Raw genomic sequence first — 25,836 nt, 5'->3', positions numbered from 1 at the left:
CACTACGTGACATATGCTTTTTATATATGGTAAAGATAATACCTTTTTGCCAGTCATCGGGCACTGATTCACTGTCCCACACCTTGAGCATCAATTGTCGAAACAGAAGGAACTATTAATCAATTAATTTGGTGGAAAGCGGTCCCGTCTGAGGAGTTACAACAACCTTTTTGTGCGACGCTGTTCATTGAATAATCCGCAGTCCATTATCATTGGTATTATTATGTTAGCTATGGGAGCCGGAACTCCGTCCTTACTTGGCTGTTCAAATCCCCAAATATGCGTAAAGTTTTATTGCTCTTCTTGCAAGATTTTCAGACAATGTCCGCCGATATCCTCAGGGCACCTAAGCGGGAGATAAGCCTGGGGATACTCTCACTGCGTTCCGGTTCTTTTTTCGGTTAGCTTCAAACAATCCAGCGAGCATTTTGGTTCATATTTAAGCACTCTAATGCGCTCCATTCCTGATAAGTTCCTTCAGTATTGTTCTCTCAACAGTGTCGGGCTTATGGCCCGATTCCGTAGAAAAATTCTAGTCCATTTAGCGGCGTTGCTTCTCCCTTCCTGTTTAGCATATCTAGGTGACCATAGCAGCCTAGAGTTCACCTGGTTAGACCTGAGTACCGTGAAAGTCACTTCACTGTCAGTTCAGATCGCAATGTTTTGCGAAGGCCCCTTTGGAATCGACCAGTTCCAGGAACATATCATACTACAAATTTGTTTTCTTGTGAATTTGTCAACCGTTTAATCAATTGGGGTGTGTTTGGCAGTCGAGTCGTTGCATTGTCTACACAAATATTATTTTAGTGTTTCGAGGTGTCCGACTGTTAGAGACTTACATCATTCAGGGGCACGAATGAAAAAAAGTCCGGAGAATTTCACACTACAGGCGAACATAGCACCTTTCCTTCGTTACTGTTAAATAAAAGAGCTATAAAATTTACCTCATTCCCCCTCATCTGCTCATATTAAGCTTAAATGCGGAGTAATGATTGTTTTGATATTTTGTTTTTCTATCTTAGTATCCTTATTTTATATAACCGAATTCACTCTATTTCAGGTATAGGCGCACAATCAGCAACAGATACAGCGACAGCGGCTGCTGCTGCAGCTGGCCTTCTACCTCAAATGACTGTACAAAATTTAGCCGCTCTAGCTGCGATTACGCAACCATCGTTAACAGCTGCAACCCAACCAACCAGTGCCGCCCACCTTTCAAATGCAGCAGCATTACTATGTAAGTACTCACACTCCTCGCTGAACAGCTCATTTCTCATCCTTGCCTACATTTTAATGTTTTTCTTTGCAATCACTATTAATCTAAAAGTTCCGACCGCCTAATAATGTAACAAGTTTTCCATGATTAATCTTTTACTTTTACTGCCGGTCGATGGTCGCTCTCGAGAAAGGGAAGCTGCCAACACGCACCCAACTCGTCCTTGCTTCTCGTACTTTTATTATGTTTTTCTTCGATTAGCGCCTCCACTCAATTATTATCTTCCCAGCGTAGTAAGTAAAGCTTACACTGAAATAAATCCCCACCTGGGTCAGGTCCATGCTTTTCATGCAATTTACATTTTCCAAGTGGCTCCCAACTTGGTCAGTTGGAGGTCCTGCTAAGGAGAATATCCAGTTGGAAGGCTATTGTTTGAATAATTTTATGTATAATTTAGGATATCTTTTCTTCAGCTGAAATTCTCATAACTTTTCTAATGGAGATAAAGTTTGAACCAAACGAAGCAAGGCTACTGAAGAGGATGCGTTACTAGAGTTCGTCCTTATGTGGAGAATTTGAATTGAAATTCGGTAGCACTATTTTTGCATTGAGAATTCCTCATTGGCTCAATGTTTGTTTTTGCCTGCATCCTCACTACATTTTCATTATTTTATAGCTTTTCCCATTTTAGTAGTTTGTTTATTGAATGTATGTAACTTTCATAACATTCCTGCTCATATCCACCTCCTGTCCCCCACATTCCCGTGATGGTGCTGCTCCTGCTATTCCTACTGCTGCTTCTGTTGATGAACAAGTTGTGAAATATGAAATTAAACTGAATTTTTAATTCGTTCCATTTTATCATCCAGGTCTGTTAGGAAAAACTGCCAATTCAGGTGAGATATGATGTTGGCTTGCAGATGAAGTTTTTTTCCGTGTTTTATATCGTTTTTTCGTGTTCTCATTTTTGGTTAACCTCATTTTTCACTCTGGTCTCCTTCAGTGTTCGTTACTGTTTTTGTGACTGCGCGTACAAGAGGGAGATATTATTTTAGCTTTCCTTTCAGCGTTTGTATTTTAAATTCACACAAACAGCATAACGGCTAGCCATTTGAGTGTGCTTAATTCTGGTGCTCTTTCATTGGCACAGTTTTAATTTCATTTTGTCCTTAATGGAATTTATCTGGTTTAGCTTACACTTAAATGCGTTTAAAGCTTGTGTTTTTAGGAATGGGATATCGTAATAAATGCGCACATTTTTATGACTGCGTGATTAACAGCTATGAATGGAATTTTGATTCAATCTGACGATGCATATTAACAGAATCTTTTTTCTGATACGCATAGAAATTTAATTATCTTTGATCTATCGTGTAGATTTAAAGTACTGGATATATCTATGAAAGCCAGCATTTTTGTTTGAATTTTAAGTATTGGAACAGAGTGGTTCGGTTGGAAAAGGACGAAAGTGTTTTATGAAATGAACAACGGATAGAAGTATATAGAAAATCTAAAAAAAGCTGAATAGTGGGTAGGATTTTATGGAATTGATATGTATGCCTGCGGGATAGTTACTTTGTAAAATGTTTGTTGTTTTCGAGGCAAGGGTGAAGAATAAGTCTTCCGAATATCGGCCGAGGGCTCTTAGAAACTACAACTAAGATGATAGTAGCCAATATGTACGGATCATTGGAAAGCAATCTACTGGATTGAAGTACTCAATTAATGAGTGCGACGTAGTATTTCTGGCGAAATTAAAGTGAGGGTGGCATAAGCAAGGCAAGTTATATAGCGCCGATATGCCGATTGCAATTTTTTTTCGAAATAATCACAGAAATCGGTGAAATGGTCGATTCTAAGAAAAAAGCGTTTAGTGAAAATGTTTACTACAAGAACCAGTGTTCGAGCTATTCATGTTCAAAAATTTCGTTTTTTTATCGAAAAATTGCATGTTTTTCAACGGTTTTTCCTAAATTACTGGAAATTCATGCATTTTATGTAGAAATGATATTGAGCAGAGGCAAAGCATGCTAAATAACAAAAAGGATGGATCTCTCTATTTTTTTCGTAGATACAATATGGACAGAGTTATGGCGGGTCAAACGTAAATTCGTAGTGTCTAAAAAAAACTAATACATTTCAGGTCAACTAATACAAAATTGATATTTTGTGGTAGAAATTGATCCAAAGTTTTTTTAAACCACTTGAAAAGGCCTTTGAAATGAGGTATGATAGAAGTCATTAGGATAAATAACAACGAAGCTATGATCAAAATAATGTAATTACCTGAATTTTTTATGTAAAAGTCAATAAAAACAGAACCTGGTTTCCTCATATAGTAAGTCGACTCCTTTGAGAATCTACTGTATTTAACCCTCTTGGAATAAATTCTGGAAATTTGCTGGAAATAGAGTGTGCGAAATAATTTTTTCAGAAATGTCTCGAAAAAAAATGATAGTGGGAAATTGCTGACTTAATATTTAAGGGGGTCATCCCGTGTGTAGGCCGTTTTTTCTCTCGCTTTTTTTAGAAATTTTTTGTAAAGATCTGGATAAAGATACAAACACTAAATTTTCACCATATATTTATTAATTTCTTAAGTATGCGTAGTAATTTTGTCAGCTCGATAGCATAGTTCGTTATTGAAATACAGAGCAATTTATACACCCATCTAAAAAAAAGGTATTTTCCTGCCGCCACGCTAGAGAGCGCTGCCATCATTTTAACGAAAAAAGTAAACGGCATTTTAACGTGCAGACTTAACTACAGCTCGCAAACTAGGATTATTAAAAAATATGAAATGCTAAATTTTTGGCGGCGTTTTGAACTTTTTTTTTGTGAATTTTGGTGTTTTTTAAGACTTCTTTAATGAATAAAAAAAACTGTTGAATGAATCGCAGTTATCCTAGTTTGCGGACGTAGAAATATGTTCTGAATAAGTCGTGAAAATTTCAAAGAATTTCGTTTGATAGATTTTGGGCTATGGTGGCAGCCGATTTTCAACATGCGGTTTCGAGAAAAACGCATTTAAAAAGTAGAATGCGATTTTTAACCATAAAGCCTTAACTGACCATTAATCTGCTATACTTAGTCCGTAAAACTTAGGTTTCTTGAAGAAACACATATACGGCCTTGGCTTCAATTTTGGTCCTTCTAGCGAAGTCATTCGGACCGATAAATACGGGCTTTATTACGGCGATCGACATAAATCTAGCATGTGACTTATCATGTGTTTAACACTATAATTTCCGAAAGACTCCGAATATCAAAAAATCACTTTGCTCATATATTCCACACTATATCCAGATACAATTGATGCAAAAAAATTCGATTCCGCGAATCCGACACACGGGATGACCCCCTTAAGCCAGAGAAAGGCCACATTTTTTTTTACTTTAGTATTTTTTCACCATCTTTTTATTTTTTTGAAATATTTAAAGAATTAAAAAAACATTGTTGGTTGAATCACTGGAATTGACCATTTAATCGATTTCTATGGTTATTTCCCAAAAAGTGGTGCCACGTCCCTCCATTGGTATTGCTACCTAAGTATTAAGAAATACAACAATTTTCTATCATTTCTGTATATAAATATTCGTTATTGCACTCACAGGTTCACACTTTTTTTTAATATTCTTAGTCCTCTCATTAATTCAGGATAATTATAAATAAAACAAAGCTAGGACCACGTTTCTAAATAACAACACCCTTAAACCACTGCTACCAGGGCAGAGATGGTGCAGTGTCTCATGAGCTGGCTCTGACCTGAACGAAACCGTAGTCGTTTGATTTTTTCGACTTTGACTGTTAGCCCAAAAAGATAGGTTCAGGGACCAGAAAAGAGCCATCACGTCGATCGTTGATCCAAGAGCCTGTCAAAACCAAAAACAAATAACTGATTAGTTTATATTACACTTTATCAGCCATCTTACCCGGTCATCTGTCTTCAGACGTCATCGGTATCTATATGATCCTCCGGTATATCCTTACTGTCTGTTAGTAATGGTTAGCTCATGACGAAATTTTTTAAGTAATTATGTCCTCTCACATTTGCCACGATGTCTATTATGCGTAGTATTCGAATTATTTCATCCATGTCCGGATCGCTGAATGGTTAGAGCTCAAGGCCGTCGTACGGAATCTGAGTCAAATCAAGGCGAGCGCAATGCTGACCACATTGCTTCATATAGGGTACTCTAATCCTGTACCGCTACAGGCTTCAATGAAGTGCTCTAACAGGCGCGAACGATTATTATTTTTATTATTCGAATTATTTTGTAAGGTACGCAGTACTTTTGTCGCAGTTGAAAACTATAAACTATTTCCGTATGAGGAATGGGAAAATGTTCTGCGAACAGAAGCCGAAACGGGGCTCACAATTTTTCGGAAGTGAACTTTGAAAACAAAATTAACTTAAACAAAAAAATGCCGATGAAGCAATTCTGTCCTAGTCAGTCAAAGCTCTCCCGAAATTACCTTAAAGTGCTTTCGAAATCCCCAAAAAAGACATTACATCACATTAATGTCGTCTTCAGTGAAGTAAACTCAGTCTTCGTAGATAGGACTGTTCTCATTGTCGTCAGGTTTCGCCAGAGTTAAGGCCATTTTTGACACCGCTAAGAAGGCCAATAGCTTCGTCCTAAACAACATCCTTTCAAGCCATTTAGGCTTATTCGAAGTAAACCTAAAGTTGCGTCGATCAGTAGACAAACTAAACACTACTTACGATCTACCCTTCGTAAATCTTATCAAGGGTGAAGGGGCTATAGATCAATGTATAGAGTCCCGTCAAATATAAATCGCCACTTGAATTTTGCATAAATACAAACCATATTGTTTACCAGCATTACAAACTTCTAGAAAAAACCTCTTGGGGTATAAATTAAGAAACGATCGTTTTATTGGAGTTACCCTTCCGCTAATCAAGAATATCCAATTGAATACAAGACGAGGACGGACATAATCATAGTAGAGACCATCAACTTAAAGCCAAATTTTGACAATAGTCTCCCCATATCAACAAAATAAAAAAAAATAGTAATTGATTTCCCAGATAGGGAACAAAATGTGCTTATTGCAGTAGATCCAAACACCGGGAAAAGTTTGCTGAAAATCTGATTCCCGACTGCTAAACAACGGAGGAGCCAATTCCTCTATCCAATCCGTATTGGACATCTCACTTGAACTTCTAAACTTCCAATGGGGCACCATAGAAGGAAATCTATTCCACAGCTACCATGTTCCAAATAGCCCTTCCTTCTTTTAAGTTCAATGATAGAGGTTTACTCCAGAAATCATGGTAGCCTTCAAGAGATTCTCTCATTGCGACACTTTTCTAGCACTTTAAGCCTGCAGAGGAATGACACTAAGTATCATGCATGCAAGAAAAGGTTTGATATAATATATGGGCTCAACTCAAATGTTGTTGCAACTCGAAGGAGTTCTAGAACTAGATACTATTTAGTATCAATACCAATCAGGCAAAAAGATAGGACCTTAAGGAGAACCTATCGTTTTTACAATATATAATGGATGAATGAAACGACCAGTACCCAATATCTGTCTCACGACCCCTGCACCGTACATCGTACAACCCTTCGTTCAATATAATGGAGCAATGAAACGACCAGCACTCAATATCTGCCTTACGCCTCTGCACCATACAACCTTCTCGTTCAATGAATCGATTGGTGCTCTAGACAGCGACAAGAAACGGTTGGTCCTTGGGTCAGATGGCATTGTCTACACTTATATCCAATGCCAAGGTCTTCTGATTGAAAGCGTACTTCTTGAAACCTCAAATAACATCTGGCTTGACCCATCGACCGCCTGAAAAGTGGTATAAAATAAAAGTGATTGCCATTCGACAAAGCGCAATTGACTACTAGAGTTTTACGCCGATCTCTCTTCTTATCGACTTCGCCAGCTAGACTTAACATAAACCTCAAAATCTACTGCTGTTTCAAAAACAACTGAACTGAACAATCTTCTGTAGCACATTTCCCAGCAAAAAAAGCACGTCATCGCGGTGTCAATGGACATAAGTAAAGCATATGGGAGAGTAGATATCTTTCTCTCGGGGAGCATAATGATAGATATGACCATACTAACTGACATCCCGACATGAAAGGAAAGGATAGGATTATGAGAAGTAGAAAACTTAAAGGGGGTAATGTTTCTGTGGGAAGTGGACCCAGTTGGCAAAAAAGTACTTAGTCATCTAATCTAATCTATATCAGCATCCTCGCGCAGAAAAATTTCGGACGTAATAGAAATATTTCAGTATACTGACAACTTCTTTATAGTGATATCAGATAAGACAAGGTTTGAGATCGTGGAGTTACTAAGACTGTGTCTCTTGTAGGTGAATATGTTAGACTAAAACTGCTACTAAAGCTTACGAAATTTAACACCATATCTTTCATGAGGAGGTGTTCCACCTGCCTCAGATTCAACTTCAAAGGCACAACCCATAAGAAGAAAATTAGGGTCTTGGGCAGAGTGTCAACTCAACTCTATGAACTAAAAAACACGTTGACTTCGTGCGCAGCAAATATATGGAATTTTGTGGTTGGAACCAACTGAGGGCTCTATCCTAGAGGAGCTAGCTTCACCTAGTCGATCCAGACTATGTTGCGTTTGTGCATGTTAACGCATCTCTGAAGAACGGAAACAACCCACCATAAAAAAACGGATAATACAAGTCATTAACAAATTCAGTAATTCCATAGGGCAACATAAAAACTAACAAGGTCCCACAAGTCATTATAAATCCCTCGGTTGGAAGCCCCATTCCATAGCAAGTGGATTTTGTTAACTGAAGAGACTGCAGGCGACTACACTGCTTTCCTAAATTGAGAAGAACTCATCGCAATACTAAAAGCTCCAAACATGTCCGTTTTGTCAGTAGGTCTGCTTGCCTTATCCGTGAGAAAAACATGCGCTAGATAGTAATTCACGTCATGCTATCAAAGCACTCATTAATAAGAAACTCGTCGACTGTCTTCCAGCCCGTACACAAAACGAGTAGAAAGCTCACACGACTCATGTTCTCACCCTATGATACCCCGAGAAGACCAATGGGACTGTCAAATCGGCAAGGGTCTACGTAAATCTGCCCCCTTCCACCCACAGCTTCCAATGCATGGTACGTAATTCGTTAGAAGGTCCAGATGGAATGAGATGAGAAATACAGAAGTGATCTAAGAAAGAAAGATCAATCTTTCGCAGGTATCTATGGAAACATACCCCGTTGAAGTCGAAGGATTGAAAGACCCTAAACAGGCTCTTAACCGGTTTCTCTTATTGAAAATTATACCTGCGAAGTGAGGGACGCTGGCGACTATGGAGTTTTCTATTGAAAAAAAAAAAACACAAAACAAAGGAGAGAAGGAGACTTTGGCTTCCTTAGTTGCTCTTTCCGATAAAGGAAACTCGGAACATTCTGGGTGGACTTGCCCAGGTTTCAGGCTCTAGCTTATATTTTTTTATTTTGCTAGTAGTTCTGGTTAGCCGAGACCTTTTTTATTTTTCTTCCTTATTCCACATCAGGCAGTTATAAGAAGAAAATTAAAAAGGGAAGACCCTACGCAAATACAAAGTACATGATAGGAGGAAGTGCAACTCTTCTGAACTAGCTGTAGAAATTACATATCACTACCGATGGCGTCATAGGTAGCTGCGAGCTATCAGTTCCATTGGGAATGGGCATGAAACGAATCGGTATCATACTGTTTAGCTTTGAAGGGCCTTGATGTGGAAGGGCACACAATCTTTGACCTCAGATTTTTTCAGCGATTTTCAGTTCTGTGTGTGAATTTCAATTTAATATTATGTTGTGCTACCCTTGAACTTTCCATTTCATTTTACCATTTCATAAATTTGTGAGGACCTCCTTTGTTCTCGCTTGGGATCCGAACATTAATTGGATGGCCGATTTGCCTATATTTCAACTTCTGGTGATATTTAAGTATATTTGTACCAATTCCATATAGGGATATGATCTGTTTGGGTTTGGTGGCTAGAAGCTAGTTTCGCGGGAAGAGCATTGATGTGCACCAATCACAACTATAATATATGATTCAAATCTATAATTGACATCAATTTTAGTACTTTGCCTACTTCTTAGCACTAAAACGTTTTGTCTGACGTCTGGTTATGGCGTCGGTTTTTCTATTCACCAATGGACCAAGGGGATGATCGTTAAAATTACGAAAAATGGCACCCGCCTTGAGTGCGTGAATTGGAGGGAGTCTCAGCGTACTCAATGCCACGGCAACGATAATAGTTAAAATAATGCTGGAACGCATTAAAGAACATCTCGAAAGCTTGATCGACAGAGGGAAGGTTGGTTTCCGTTCCGGATCCTCCTGCATTGACCAAATCGACACCCGACGGATCATTCTGCAACAGTGCCTGGAGTTAAGAGAAAGGTTTCGATAGCGTGTAGGTGTATCTGGCATGCTCTACGCAGAAGGGGCATTCCGGAGAAACTAATAGCTAGTATCAGAGCGACACATGGTGGCGCAAAATGTCACGTGCTGCATCAAGGTGAAATCTTTCGAGGTCCAAAGCGGAGTCCGCCAAAATTACGTCTTGTCACTGATATTATATAAGAACGTCACCGATAGTTCTTCATGCTGCTTTGTCCGGAGGACATGGTGGAATTCAATGGGCTATGACATCTTTCCCCGAGAACCTCGACTACACTGATGACATTTATTTGCTCTCTCGCCAGTCATAGAACTTGACCAAATTGCTCTGTATTTGGAAAGGGGAGGAAATAAAATTGGACTGAAGATGAAAACCAACAAAACCAAGGTTATCAGTCTGATGGACCATTAACAACACTAGATCCGCTCGAAGCCTTCGTCAACGCCTGTTTCCGTCGTATCATCGGAGTACGCTTGCACGATACTATCTCAAAAGAAAAACTTGGTCGGCGCACTGGCCTGCCACTCATTGGTATGTATGCATTGTGGGCTTTTGTGGACTTGGGATTCTCCCAAGAGGGATTCTCGCAAGGGCATTTGGCGCAGGGGAAGAGTTTGGGAGCCTCGGGAAGTTGTGGGTGGAGCTGAAGGGCATTTTAGTTAACCGCGAACGATGACGTATAGGTTTCACTGACTCGCTATACCCTACCAAGTAGTAAATAGCAACCATATATATATAAACAGTCGATAAGATTAGGGGCTGGGCTTGAAGTTGGCCACAGGGCGGCACATTAACCTCCGTTTTGTGTTATCATCCGTGGAAGCAAAGTTTTTGCCGATAAATCTTAAAAAAGGCATGAGGCTCACCAGCAAGGCCACTTCGAGATAGTGTTACATAGCAAGTCTAGGTGGTTTTGCAGGCGCTCCTTGGCCTTGTGATAAGGAAAAGATCCGTTTTCGTTCCTAATGTCATGTCTCCCCAGAACACACAGGATCTGCCGTAAAAAAATGCCTGCTTTGAGATGCAGAGTGAGGTCAATCGCTCTTTCTTGGGAGATGTAAGTACCTTTCAGAAAGGTAGGCTTGGTTCAATCTCTCTTGGATTGCGCCAACGATTATTATTATTATTATTCTCTAGCAATGCTTCCATGATTTTGTAGACCAATCCTTCCCTATCGGAGTGTAACCTTTTTTGCCTTTCCGAGTTCATTTCTGTAGTTGCGTCTTAAGATCGCAACTCCATCATGATTGACCACACGACTATTGATACTATGCTAGGACTCACTAAGATGTTCATCTAATAAGCGATGTCGAGCTAGGAGGAGCGCTCTTTCCCCAATGACATAGTGATCTGTTATGGGATCTGACAATCATCAAACGGTGAATCGATGCGGAGCCTTAATTTGCATCCGTGGGGAGGGGAATGGGCGGTTACAGAAGAAAGAAGGCAGCTACATTCTCTAATCCTCGTTGCGGATTGCGGCGATATTTGCCTTATCAATGAGAACTTATTGACGATATCAAAATACCCCCTTTTTATGGTGCTGGAATTTTTTATGGAGAGTTGAACCCCGCAGGTTTTTATCAGGACTAAAGAGGAACCTTATTGCTTATCCATATCTTCAATACCTCCCGCTCCCCAGGGAATGGGATTAACAAATCAAAATTTGCAATGATGACATCGAAATATACCTTGGCTGTCAGAATTCCTCAGCGGGGCTAAAGGCAAGTGGAGCTTTCCTCTTCCTCTTTTGTATTCTCCGGAGGTGGGGCTACAAATTCAAACTACATCATGATGATATTATAAAACCTTTCTTTAAGAGGCCTTGACTTCTTCATATGGTCGCCACATCATTTTAGCTGAAGAATTGGCTAACCTCCTCTTGTCCATATCTCTTAGTTATTAGTCGGGTTGCGCTCGCAATGAATCCTATAAAGTTTTCTTCCGGAACAACAATCGTAAATTCTTAGATTATTCACGCCCTTATATCTTTATTGCCATAATCTCAAATTATACGTAAAACTACATTTGCATCGTGTGCAAACAATTCCATGAATATCCGAGTATGATTCAGTGAATTTCACTCGGGCAATTTTCGCCTAATATTCACACGGGGGTGTGGGAAATTCATATATTGTTCATCCAAAGGAATAAACATATCCTTACTTGCTGGTGCTCTATAAAACCTCCTCCAAAGGTGAATAACAATTTTACGATATTGTGCAATCTCTTCTCGAAATAACGAATGAAAAACGGAAGGAAATTTACCTTGTCGTGCTGTGTGTATTCATTTCGGAAAATGAAACGCAAGATTTAAAGCTCGACTGGCGAGGAAATGTACCTGCTCAACCACTTAATTTGATGAAATATTAAAAAAAAGAAAACCTGAAGATACGGAGAGAAAAACTGAACTGGGAAAGCAAAAGCGGAAAAGGTGGGAGCTGAAAAATTCCTTAGGCAATTGAGCATTACCGCCTCTTCTCAAGCGATTTCCTTTTTATATTCCCTGTGGCCGTGGCCGACACAAAAGGTGAAGAAATAAAATTGAAATTTCATTTTGAATCGAAAGAGGAATGAATATCTTTGTGGCGGGTTCTTAGGAATTCTGTGCCTTGTGCGGAGCATAGATTGCTCAGCTGGTCGAGAAGAACCAACTGTATTGGTCTGGCTACGGTTTCTCTTTTCCACTTCAGGCAAAAAAGATAGGTGTCGGAGGAAGTAGATTTTTTCGAAAAGAAGATTTTTATGAGAAATAAATTCCATTTTATGTGCTCCGATACACCTTTTAACCCAAATATCATTTCTTAATGCGTTTTCTGGTCGTCTTTGCCATGGTTTCATGCTAGGCTCACTGTCCGATAGTTTGTGCAGAAAATATATTAGAACCAAGAAGGGGAGCGTTTGACAGTTTGGCTTAAGGGAGCAGTAAGTTTTGATATGTTGTCCCCAGTGGGTTCATCACTAGCCTCCCTTGCAGTTTTTCTTGGAATTTTTCATTTAAAAGGGGAGCAAATATGTGGAAAATGTAAATATGCCTTCATACCCTATGTACCTCCTTTTACATGTGAAACGTCTCGAAAACAGGATTTAACTATTAGGAAATATCAATCCAAATTGCAGAATTCCATAACTGAGCGAACACCAGCTATTGGCGCATATCGTTTTTTACCGTGAAATGTAATTTGCCCCTATCACCAAAGTTTTGTCTGTTCCGAGGAAAGGACTGGAATTTTTTCCTAGGAGCGGATGGCATTATACAACTTTTTCGTTTCCTTCTATTGGAATCTATCGCCCTCGATTGGGTTCGCTTTTCAGGATCGTGTTTCATAAAAGTTACATCGTGACATTCTGGAACACTTTCTTATGCTGGTAGTCTGGTGGAAGCTTGTAGTTTTCCTCTGGCGCGAAAGCATTTCGGAACAGGCCAGGATAGCAAATTTTTACAGCTACTACATTAGGAGTATTGCGATTTGGAGGAAAATTTGTTTGTTTTCTTCGTTATGCTGCATCTTGTCGATGCTTTTCTACTTGCCAGAACTTTTATGTTATTCATGTTATTACCCCGTTTCGGAATAATTTTAAAACACAGACGATGCAGTTTCTTTCAGAGAATAACACGTACAACATACATATGTATGTGCTTACTTGCCTATGTTGTACACGCAGTGCTTATGCTTGCATACATTCATATATGCATGCTACATGATTTGGAAATTATTTTCTTGAAATCTAGAGAAGTTCAAAGGACACTGATTCCTGTGATATTTGCTGCTCCATATTTTACTGGGCGTTTGAGGCGTGACAAATGTTTAAAGTGGCGCGACACTTATTCTTTTTCTTCGGAGAAAGAAAGGAATGTCTACTTGTTAAATATTCACAAGATCAGAATGTGTTATGATTACTGTACCTGAGAACTTGCTTTACTATATCATAGAGAGTTGATAAATTTCAATAAGCCAACTATGTAACTATGACTAGTTAGTTCTGCAATCCTTGCTAATGAATATTTGGAAAGCTATCAATTCTGCATAGATGACCATTAGCTGTATAATTGCTCTTAATTGTAGCCGATCCTAATGTTGGGAATGATCTTGTGCGTCCCACGACCTCTCCTAGACACGTTCCATCTGGGGATCAGATATCCTTTGACTTTGACCTTTCCGCATTCCTGTGTTTTATGTGTCCCTCCATACATCTTGCATGGTTCAGCATACTCATTTCTTTCGCCAGAATGTTGATAAGGATCATGCCTGTGAGCACCAATACTGAATCATCTGATATGGCTCTAAAAGTACTATAGACAACATTTTTGCAAGTGCCGCGGTAACATGCAGAGTCTCGATGCTCCCTAAAGCTTAGCTTGGTGTCAATTATCACTCACAGGCATTTAATATCCGCCTTTGACACGACCGTCCACTAACCTCCACCTTCACAGTGTTCTTTTTTTCAATTTCTCGTCCTTAAGATCGGCTCAGCTCTTTGTGACTGGGTTTTTACCGCTCTTACTGTTTCCGTTGCGTGTTTACGCTCCACATTCTGTGTGCTTTTGCTGTAATAAGCACAGCTTCATCATCCGCAAAGCCTACAATCGTCGCCCCATCTGCTATGACAATGTACCCTTTAGGGCCCTCATCCGGCTCGTATTAGAGAGTACTCTCTAAGATTAATTTTCGACCAGAATTCTGTTCTGGACGATTTGAATGCGTTTCTAGTATGCAATACCAACACGGCACAGCAGCTACAAGAAACAAATGCGCCCTTTGCCAGATTCAGATTCAGATGATTATTGCATCCAGCGTAGAGTAGGTGCCCCGAAAACCATACTGGCGCTCCGACAAGCCATTGTTGCGTTCACAATTGGCAGGAGTCCGTTGTAAATGACCCTCTTATCATCTTCCAACCAACTTTAGGTTTTTCCTACTCGAAGGTGTTAGCGAAAGATCAGGCCTAGTGCTCACTGCCAGTTTCAAAGCTCAGTTAGGGATGCTATCCAAACTTGGGGTCCTGTCGCCGATCCTAGGATTTATTTCCCGCAGCACCTTTATAGTTATTGGCGGTATTATCAGCTGAGCTGGACAACCGTCCGCCTTCCGCTGATGTAAATGTAAACTACTTCCACTTTCGCTCCGATGATGATTTGTGTCACCCTCAGCTGCGGTTTACATTCAAGGCAGCTGTTGCTGCCTGCACTGTGTCGATGGTCCACATCCTCCTTCCCTTTGCACTATAAGTGATGTGGGTCAACTCCACAGCCCTTCCTGATATCGCTTTCTGCTTCGCATCTCCTACATTGTATCGACCTGTCATTTGAACTGACGCATGCCTTCATAATGTGACATAATTCTTCTGAAGCATCGCTTCAGTGCGACTTGCTCTCTAACTTGACACATAACCCAGCCCATTCTTACTAATGGATACTACCTTAGTGATTTCTTTCAAATGTGACGCTCAACCGCTGGGCAATAACTAAGTGGCGTCTGCCGACCCAAATTTCAAGTCTCTGTTGAACTTTGTCTTAAAACTAAGGAAGCCAGCTAGTTGCAGAGCGTTGCCTCTGTCTTCTTCCCTAATTGGTTGTAATCGATATCCTCTTCTAGACGATAGTTTAGCGAGAAGTCCTCTTTGCGTTTTCGTGTCCTCCTTTAAAAATAATGAAACTCGAGGTTTTTGACCCGTGACCGACATATTTGAATGGTGCGACCTCGGTTTATTGCTTTATTACGGGTATTTTTCTGATGCCAGCAAAGCGGACTCCCCTTGGAATATCACCTGGAAGCACACCTGCACCCAGGTTCACTGTCTGTCGGTGTTTCCAGCGTTCTCTGTTTGCGCGCATACAATAACTACACAGCCTTGCCAAACGTTTTTTCCCTCTCATTAGACGTCTAATTTATCATCATCATCAACGGCGCAACAACCGGTATCCGGTCTAGTCCTGCCTTAATAAGGAACTCCAGACATCCCGGTTTTGCGCCGAGGTCCACCAATTCGATATCCCTAAAAGCTGTTAGGCAGGGTCTGCCTGGTCTTCTTTTTCTACTATAGATATTGCCATAGACTTTCCGGATGGAATCATCCTCATCCATACGGATTAAGTGACCCGCCCACCGTAACCTATTGAGCCGGATTTTATCCACAACCGGACGGTCATGGTACGAAGTTAGTCTAATTATAGAACGACGTCTAATTTATAGAACTATTTAATAAATGTAATTAAACTTATACGATTTATTCCCAACTTACTAATCCAAAAATAATATAACTATTCAAACTGTCCACCGTTTGCGTTTCCACACTTCTTAAAGCATTGCCATTCGTCTACCGACCCACACACTACTTCTAGCGGCATTGACTCCACTGTCTTCACTGAATGTTCTTTTAGTCTTTTGATATGTGCTGTCGCCGAGTCTTGCTAGAAGATCCATAGTTTTCCTTCCAGGAGGGTATTATTTGATGGTTTTACTATTTTCTCTAAAACATCACTTTGGTAGTTAGAAGTTCCCGTTTTGACTCCTTATTCGCAAAAATGCAACTAAGTGACCCTTCGAACGATACTCCACGCCAAATGATCGCGAAAGCCGGATGACGTTCCTTTTCCGCTTTCGTAATATTTACTCTGGGCGTTCGAGAGCTGTGTACATCTCCTGTACCATTTTGACGATTAAACTTCTTTTCTATAGTGTACATCTGCCCTCCGCGTGTCGGCGAAGTAGTTGTTGTATTCTCCTAGCTCTTATTTGCTGGAAAACAACTCTCAAGTGGTGCCCAATACTTCTCTGGTAAACTCTGAGCTAAAGGTTATCTTTCATGATGGCTGAATTGGTCCTGGTTGTGATTTTCATCTCTACAAATTCTTTGACTGCTACTCGAATTCGTGTGTAACGCAATAGACCGCTTCTAGATGTGTTTTCGACAACCCAGATCTCATTATATCGTTTAATGACTCCGCAAATAAATTTATTCCTTATTTTTATAAATTTTAGGGTAACAAAAATCTCCGTTAGTATTTTGTTGCATTTAGGTAAAGCGATCGCAGCGATACGATTTGCCTTTCTTCCCCATAATGATCGTATTGTCTACTGTAGGGCTAGGGAAACTACATATAAGAGATTCGTTTTCCATTGCATTGCTTGAAATTGTATGGTAGAAGAAAAGTATTGCGCATGTTCGACGTGCTTCAATCACTTGCACGTAAAAAATGTCGCTCATTTTTCTTCTGGTGTCTATGTAGGTGATTTAGGCCTTTTTGACACACGCACCAGTTAGCTACCTCGTAACTAACCCACGCGTATGACATTTCATACGACTTAGAAATTCAAATTACTCTTTTTGTATGTAGTCCTTTTGTGTGGGAGCTACTTGACTTGTATAACATAATGGGTAGGCTTCACCCAAAACAATATTACGCACACTTGAAAGTAAGAACAGTGCTTGAGACATGATTACATCCGTATAGGGTTCCTTAATGGAGGATCGATAATATGAGTGAGAATCAGTAAGCTGGTTAGATTATTTAAATCGTATATGAATGAAAACTCTGGTAAATCACACTATTTCGGCTATATATTACTGAAGAAGGTGAACACGACAGACTATAGCAAATGATTCCTACGTCTAAGAGGTTATGATGAAGAATTCCGTCTATGGGTGTAGCTAAATCAGCGTCCTTCCCGAACGTTTTAAGTAGTTTCGCATGGAATACCGCTTTTATTATTTTGATATTTATGCCAATTGTGCATGCAAATTAATAAGTGAACTTTTAAAACCATATTTATGAATAATCTTTCAGCAAAATTACTAACTTTCCTATACTTCTTTCTCTATCCTAGGGTCTGATACAAATCCATTGACTTCCGCGTATGTGTCGTCGGCCACAGGATTACCACAATTTGGTAGTAGTTCTTTGTCCACGTCACCTTTGGCTAGCGTCGCACTCACTACAGCAGCTGCAGCTGCCGCTGGGAAGCAAATTGAAGGTAAGTTTTGATTTTGATTTTGTACGTGAGTGCTCGTTATTTCAATATGATCTTATCTTCGCTAATTAATTGTGATTACTATGAATTTTGAGTGACGTCACTCAAGATTTCCCAAAATGATTTTCGTGACACTGTCCACCGTTTGAATATGTTTGCCTCGAATAATTATCGTTGCTGTCAGTCTGTTATTGCTCCAGTTTCATTTCAATTATGCGCATTTGGGTTTATTTGAGAAAATGACAATCATTTAATTTTTAATTTCTGGGTGGTCTCAGATTGAATATCAATATAACTGAATGTTTGACCACCGATCCCCATGAAACGGGCACAATCATTGCCAGCGGCAGTGACCTGCCCAGAACTGAGCAATTTAAATACCTCGGGTCAATGCTATCAGCCAATGGGGAGCTGCGTTATGAAATTGCTTCACGCATTAACGCACCCTGGATGAAGTGGCGTTCCACAACTGGTGTTCTTTGTGATCGACGTATCAACGAATTTCTCAAATCTACCATTCTTTTCCATATTGGAATTGTGGTACTTTCCTACCAGTCAGATAGTGTTATACCTTCCTGAATAACCCGATTGAAGAATTCACTGATCCTCATTGTTGGGTCCGAGCTCTTCAGAGCTCAGATGCGGTGTCATCAGGTTCTATTGCTTTCTCGACTTTAGTGGTGCTGACAGGTGGAATTTCTCTAAATATCGGCAATGCTTGTGGAAGTGGAGGATGAACAAATTCTGCCATCGCGACTCGTCTGTCAGTAAACAAAGTACTGTTCTCATTAACGCAAAAGAGTGTTCGATATCCTATGTGCGTTGGTGTCTACTTTTTACAAGTCGATAGACAGCTTTCTCGCCATACTCACTATCCTCACTATCCAGTTTATTGTAAAGATCTTTGTAATAGACCGCTCGGGTAATAGCGATCGATTTCTTTGCTTCCCAGTTGGCATTTTTATAAATTTACCAGCTGCCCAGCATTTTATTCTCCAGCAACTTGTGGTAGAGACGTGTCTTTTCACAGACCCTCATTTGAATATTATCATTCTAAAGCCAAGTATCCCGGCTGGTAAACTACTTACTTGGCCTGGTGACCCCGAGGGTTGAATAGGCCGGTTTGTGGATCGTTTCCTTAACTTGATTAAACGACTTTCCCTCATTCGTAATGGGTGGTTATCGCGTAAGTGAGATCATTTCTTCTTCCTTTATACGAAATAGCCTTTCTTACCCTGTTTAATCGGTGGCTTGATTCACACGACGACAATCAACGGTTGATGTTGAGGTTCGATAGCCTCATAGGGAACGGTTTTGCAGTCGGTATCTTATGAAAATATAGTCGATTTGCGTTTTAATGTTCCCACTATAAAATATATGAAGATAAGACAATCGTTTGATGAACCATTCATAATTACAAGGTCATGAGTGTCCGCAAAATCGACTATACGCTCGGCGCCGTCATTGCGTGCTCCAAAGCCTTTCTTTCATGGCATCTGTTGCCGTCTGCCTTTTTATCCACATGACCATTAAGGTCGCCTGCAATTATGATATAACCATCAGGTGGCACGTTACAGGTTTTTGCATCAAGAAGTAGCCAGAAGGCATCTTTCTCGGTATCAGGTCGACTAGTCTGTGCTGCATACGCGGTGAAGAAGTGAATAGTGAGGTCAGCTTATATAACGGTGAGTTTCATCAACCGGTCATCACATCATTCAACTTCTTTATGGCGTTATTGAAACCCTCTGAGATGACAATGCCAACGCCGTATTGAGTGTATGGGCTACCAAAATAAAGATTTTATAGCCATTTTTACCGTACTGGTAGCTTTCGCTACCAGACTATCGGGTTTCTTGTAGCGTGCATATATCAATGCGCCTTTTCTGGAGGGCTCTTGCGAGTTCCTCGGCCTTTTCAGTTAGGGTGCCAATATTTATCCCGCGGACATGTGCTTGAATTGCTCGGACTAATTTTCTTATAATACGTCCTGACGCCGTCCATGCGTGAAAAAACCCTTATTCATTTCTCGAGAAGATGGGGGCCCGTCCTGAGGCGTCGACTGAGATGACTCAATAAGATCATTTTGTTTTTAAAGACTTTGGATGCATTTCCTTGGTCGGCATGTCGCGGGACCTGTCACAAAAAAAGGTCAGGTAGGATTTAGCATAGTGGAATAACTCCCTGATTTCAGCATCTTTGCTTCCATCATCGCGAGTCGCCGTTCATTATCTTCGATAGTCGTTTCCAATTTTTGTGGCGTTGAATCGGAGAATGAGCAAAATCTCCCGTTGAAATCTTTTCGAAGTTTCATCTGTCTTTCACAGCTTGACGGTGTTGGCTTTCGACTGATTGCCACAAATCTCTCTCGCCGTCAAGAGTGTCCAGTGTATCGTCAACCCAAATACCTCGGTTGGTGTACCTTTTGCTAGGCTTGATTCCACGTTAGTTTGACGTTCGTAATAATCGGTAATAGCTTAGATAATAGTGAGCTTCGTCAATCGGTTAACAAATTCTTTGGTTTCTTTTATGACAATGCTGTCATCATTTTGGATGAGTGGGCTACCAAAGTAGCGAAGTTTATAGTTAGTTTTACTGCGTTGAAATATTATAGTTTTTGCATCACACCGCCGAGCTTCCTGCAGAGGACAGATATGAATGCGCTCTTTCCGAGCGACTCTTCCGAGTGTCCCAAGTCTTACTAATCAAGAGATCAATATTTGGCGCGTAGACACGGATTTATGTTGTTCTGACTAATTTGCTTATGTCCTCGAACAATCTATGCGCCAAGCACCTTGTGTGACGTCGATTGAGGTGGTTGTCCTAATACTTTTCCATACTTTATTTATCCCCCTGGTTTCAGCATTTCATTTATCTGGGCGTGCGCCACTTTCCTAACTTGTCTGAATGTCAGTTTCGCTACACATTTCTGCTATTTTTAAATCAGGTTGACGTCATCTGATAGATTATTAACAATGCAATTCGATTTATTATCTCTATTAATTGTTAGGAAAATATAGTACCATCGCTAAACCTAATATTAAAAGTCAGTTGTCGAATTTTCGTCCCTTCTTTTATTAAAGTTACCTCATAACATATTTAGGTTAAATCTTGGCCACGTCATGTGATTTGAATTTATGCTGAAATGGTAAATGCATATTTATGAGCCTGATATACACAGATATCAAACACGAGGACAGCACTTCACTGTGCAAGGTTATCGAACTTATCCTGTTTTCATTCACACACATGATTCGCAATATGCTAATATGTCCCGTTGGATAGAACATCATCAGAATATGCTTAAGGGATTATAATTTTTCGCCATTTTACGCTTGACACATGCATATTGCGTTGAAATACTTAATGCTATAAATAATGGCACGTTTTCTGCACAGGATATTTTCGATTGTGGTGTTACGATGTGATGGTGATGCCATTGCACTGATTAGTCCTTCAATGGGCTAATTAGAGGCAACTGCCAACTGGAATATAATTAGATGGATTTACGTAAATTAGGGTGAGTCATTATGTAAGACTACCTTTCCACAAACGAACTGAATTATGTAACCAGCAAATTATCCCAATTCGTTTTACAGAATTTTGTTCCTCCGTCAATTCAAAGCCAGCACAGAATATTCCATCATGCTGAACATCGTTCAGAGAGACGAAAGTTTTCCATTCCAATTCGCAACAGAATTCTTTGCCATTAAAAAGATTACTGACATTCTTCAAAACCAACAAGTCACTGTGAACTGTTCCTTGTCGGCTGTGGAATGTGTATGCGCGATGCTTGTAAAATTACGAAATAGGAAATATGCCAGGCATTCTCCCTCAATGCAGTTTGTGGTAGTCAAGCCGGTTGACAGAATAATATCGTCTTCTCCCCTTCTACCCTTATGCAAACTTCTAGCTGCTTGTTTGCACAAGACCACAAATTTGGAAGCGCCTTGTATACGCTTTGCAACCCTTGCTTCCTCTTGCCCTATATTTTCAACATATTCCACGGCTATCCAAGTTGAGTTGAACTGGAAATTAATTCGTTTCGTGCATCCTGTTTATCTGGAAACCATTTCCTGCATTGCATTTCACCGCCTCACTGTCAAAGGGATGATGCCTGGGATGTACGAGCACATATTTCGTTGCAGTACTGCATTCTTCGTGTCTTTAGACTCCTAGGAATATATGGATGTTATTTTCCCGAACGAGAGTAGTGGATTCAGAGTTCAATGGGATGCAAGGATGCAGCAAGTCAGAGAACAACATGTTGGTTAACGTATCGTTGCTCTATGTATCTTGTACAAAATTATTTGCTTGATTAATGATCTTAGTTCTCGGGAGGATCTTGTTCATATTTAAAAGTTTATTTATTACGAATTAAGTTCAATGAACACCATTCTAAAGAAAAAGTGTACACTTTCAGAGCTCAGAAAATGATAAATTGCTGGAAGTTTTCTGTATGAAACTTCTGTAATTTGCTGTGATAGATGCCCTGATAATCACGTTATATTATTTTTAATTTGAGAAGTACCACAGGTGGTAATTAAGCCTTCAAATTCTAGCTTAGACTAATATATATGGGTACTTCAGCTTCAGCGCAACACCGTTAACGGTTCACTTAAATGTATATCAGCTGCTTTCAGGACTTTCCGAGAAATCTGTCCTTTTCCTCAGCTGCGATGAACCGTCAGCCATCTTAGGACACTGGATTCAATTGCATCGCCTAGCGAGGATTTGAGTTGCCATCCTTTCTTAGTGCGTGACCTATTCAGCACCACTTCTGCCTTCTTATCAACAGGTCGACGATTATTTAGCCCTAAGGGGGGGGGGGCGTCAGGGTTTGCCGATAATAAGAGGAAGATAAGTATAGGGATGCCAGGCAAATGTGCAGTCTAAATCCTTCTGAATAACAGAATGACGTGAACCGACGGCGATCGGCCTCCAATTATTTATGGCACGCAGTTCCTCGCGACCTCCTTTAGCGTCGATGGTACGAGGGACAACTGTTAATAAGAATTAATTAACAAACCTGCAAGTATAGTACAAGTCGTCTTCACCCCTGTTAACTCCGCTGCTTCAAAGACGCAGTGCAACTGTTTTCCTTGATAATTGGAAAGTGTTCTATCACAATATTTGCACGTTTTTCTGTTATATTTTCTGCTTCACGACACTATTGACATTTATGCTACTGCAGCCCTTTTGAGCTGCGAAAACGGGCTTGAACTCGAACTGGACCTCTTGGTTCTCCAGTTCCGCTATTTGAAAAATGTTCACTAAATAATTCTTCAATGTCCGCATGAGATAGTTCGGGACGTGGAACGAATTTATGCTGTGCCTATCATATCTATCTATGTAATGGAATCACACAGGACGACTACTTGTTGAGATCGGCGGCTGTGTACCTCAGTTTGATAAATCGTATCCATTTCCAGAACAGCATCCACCGTGGATCCTCCTAAATTAAAACCCACTTGCCTTGGGGACAAGTATCCGGGAGCACGTATCGCTTCTGCGGGTCTACTCCTTTTCGAGCACTTTCCGAACAGCTCTGGGTGGCCTTTGCTTTTGCTACGCAGCGTGAGCCTCGTCACCTTCCAGCGACAAGGAATAAAGCCGTCCTTCAGCCAAGTGTTGAATATCCAAAGCGGTAGATCTGACCGATGTTGGAACACTACTTTATATACTTCAAACTATTTCATGGTGAAGAACGGGTAGTCCTCGACGCTCCCTCAGCTGATGCCATCAACTCGTGCGGGAGGTTCAGAAAATAATGTGGTCCATATCACCGAATGAGCAATTATGAAATGCGGCGGTGGAGATGGCTTACGGTTTCGTACCAGGGCAGAACCAACTCATCAGGCGCTGCCTCACCACTGCTATGGGAGCAGCGTGACAGAAGCGGTGTGCAGGTGTTATACGCTCCTTTGAATTGCGGACTTGAGAAAACAGATTACAACTTATGCAATGTATGTTATCAAATTTTGACATTCACTCCATTTTATTAGGCCATCAGCACATGTTAAACCATCCACATACGTGAAAAAATGAAAAGTGTTTGCATAGTGTTGTGTTTAGTATGTCGCATTTCACACAAAATAAGGAGCATTCACGGATATTATTAATTTTTTGTTTACTTTTGAGGAAAACTGCTGCTGGACAGTACCAATTACTTCGAAATACTAATGAGAAGCGTGATCCATCTGAAGATTTGAAATTGGGGGCATTGTTGTGCGAAAGTGATTCACAAATACAAAAACACCTCGCAGACCAATTGAGCGTAGGTGAACTAGCTTTTTTTCAAGCGTCTACAAAAATGGGAACCATTCAGAAGTTTACAGATGAGTACCACATAGGTTGAATTACAATTTAGCTTGTACGGTCCAACGGAAAGTCGTTTTGGCATTGTATCGTCGAGGACCCCAAGCGAAAGAGTCATGGACAGACCCAGGCGCACCATCCATATCATCTGGAAGACCGAATCGCTTTGGCAGGAAGACGATTTAATGCCTTTTCTAGGACCAGAAAGGCGCCATCTGTTATTATCTGCAAAACCTCGACGTAACGGTTAATATTAGTCACTTTCACCAACTGTGGAATGACGCACTCAGCTGAGAAGTTCTATCCCATGACGCCCACTTACCAGACTTGTTTCCTTAACAGCATCGATGGGTCAGTTGATGAGCATCGCTTTAGTTCGTAGAGAAATGTGAAACACTTATTCGGCAAACCGCAGGTCGACAACTGGGTGTCGTCTGCGGTATGGAAACGCCCCAGACTGTCGTTATCGGCTTCACCACTGAATTTATGACAGAGGCAACTGGGACGCAACGAGTCTATCTTGTCTCCCTTATATATTGTCATATTCAGCAAGCCTAAAAGCTGATGGTGTCCGATTTACCTGTAAATTAGTTGTTGACTTCTGGGCAGGTTTGGCTCTGAAAAAGGATCGCCCCAAGAGAGAAAGCCTGATCGAATCCACTTTTAAGCTTCTTTGGTGGTTACGTAGCAGGAAAGTTTTCTTCAAACTGGAGTTAGAATAGTTTTTTCTGATTTTAGCCAACGGAGACTTCACTTTATCCTATCTCATATCTGATGTTTTGTATTCAGTATTTAAAGTTTGATTGATAGTATTGAAATTCAAATTCTATCGGTAATGTAGTGATTTTCGTAAACAATACGTACATAAAAATAATATTCAGGTTGTTATCGTGTCCGGATGGCTCAAGTAGTTAGACCGCTGGACTACCGTTGCGGAAGGTCGCGGTTCAAGTATCACCAGTGGTGGAGGAATTTGTTATCGTGACTGGATATCGGATACAGTTCATTCAGCTGTGAATTGGGTATCTGAGTTGAATAAGGGTTATAATCTCGGGCGAATACAATGCTGGCCACAGTGCCGCCTCCTACAGTGTTCTGTAGTGTACCGTTATTGTGTTGAATAAAGTGCTCTAACACGCTTCAAGGACCTGATCCAATTGGATTTATGCGCGAACGATTATTATTATTATCCGAGCTGTCACGATCTCGGTGCCGGATTTTACCTAATACTAAAGCGTTTGGGCTCAGACGATCCTACTTACCTGAAAAGTGAAGAGGTTCTAGCGGTGGTGGCCGGTGGTAGGTTAGTGGGAGAATCCGTTAGAAACTCCCCGCAATATCGAGCACTTATGCAGAATAGTGTAGTTTAAACTATACTATGTGGGAGTCACAACATCCCCGCGAGGGATATAGGTACAATACCTGTACCTGACAATATTTTGGGAACTATAACCACTTTCTCGAGACGCCAAATTTCCTTGATTTCCCGAGCCAGTGGCTCATAGTTGACCTTCTTCCTCTCTACGTATTTCCGTTCAATGTTGCTATTATGGGAAATAGCATCATCAATAATATATTATATGCGACCTGTCTTGTTAACTAACAATACGTCAATCTTATTCTGTAGTATGTTGTGATCAGTTAGAACTTGCCGCACGGATGCTGTAAGCAGAACTATCAAGTAGTGCCTGCGGCTCATATTGGTAAAGGGGACATGTTCTCATGATCAGCCCATGTTTGTATGCAAGGTTCCGATGAATCGTGTACAAAGGACGAATCGCCTTACATACACCGGTGCCATTACAGTGCAGGCAGAAATTAGATGGTGTAACGTTTCTAACGCCGAACCACACATTCTGCACTGGTCTTTCTCCACCCGCTCTTTCATTATGAGCTTTT

General features: G+C 40.5%; 1 protein-coding gene across 11 annotated transcripts in view; it reads left to right on the top strand.

The window, feature by feature from the left end:
• LOC119656080 (CUGBP Elav-like family member 2) overlaps window positions 1-25,836 on the top strand; it is a 417,181-nt gene that overhangs the window by 359,511 nt on the left and 31,834 nt on the right. For 9 of the 11 annotated variants that reach the window (XR_005249992.1, XM_038062385.1, XM_038062440.1 and 6 more), the window contains 3 exons: window positions 1,061-1,237; window positions 2,086-2,112; window positions 17,479-17,625. Coding sequence is in view for 10 of the 11 variants with exons in the window: in XM_038062385.1 (XP_037918313.1) it covers window positions 1,061-1,237; window positions 2,086-2,112; window positions 17,479-17,625 (351 nt within the window). In the remaining variant the exon portion in view is untranslated. The remainder of the gene's footprint in view (window positions 1-1,060; window positions 1,238-2,085; window positions 2,113-17,478; window positions 17,626-25,836) is intronic. The other 2 variants (XM_038062403.1, XM_038062447.1) reach the window with 1 other exon arrangement.

The sequence above is a fragment of the Hermetia illucens genome, chromosome 1 (assembly GCF_905115235.1).
Source record: "Hermetia illucens chromosome 1, iHerIll2.2.curated.20191125, whole genome shotgun sequence".
Taxonomy (NCBI): Eukaryota; Metazoa; Arthropoda; class Insecta; order Diptera; family Stratiomyidae; genus Hermetia; species Hermetia illucens.
Note: the sequence above shows the minus strand (reverse complement) of the source record. Positions and strands in the feature narration are given on the sequence as shown.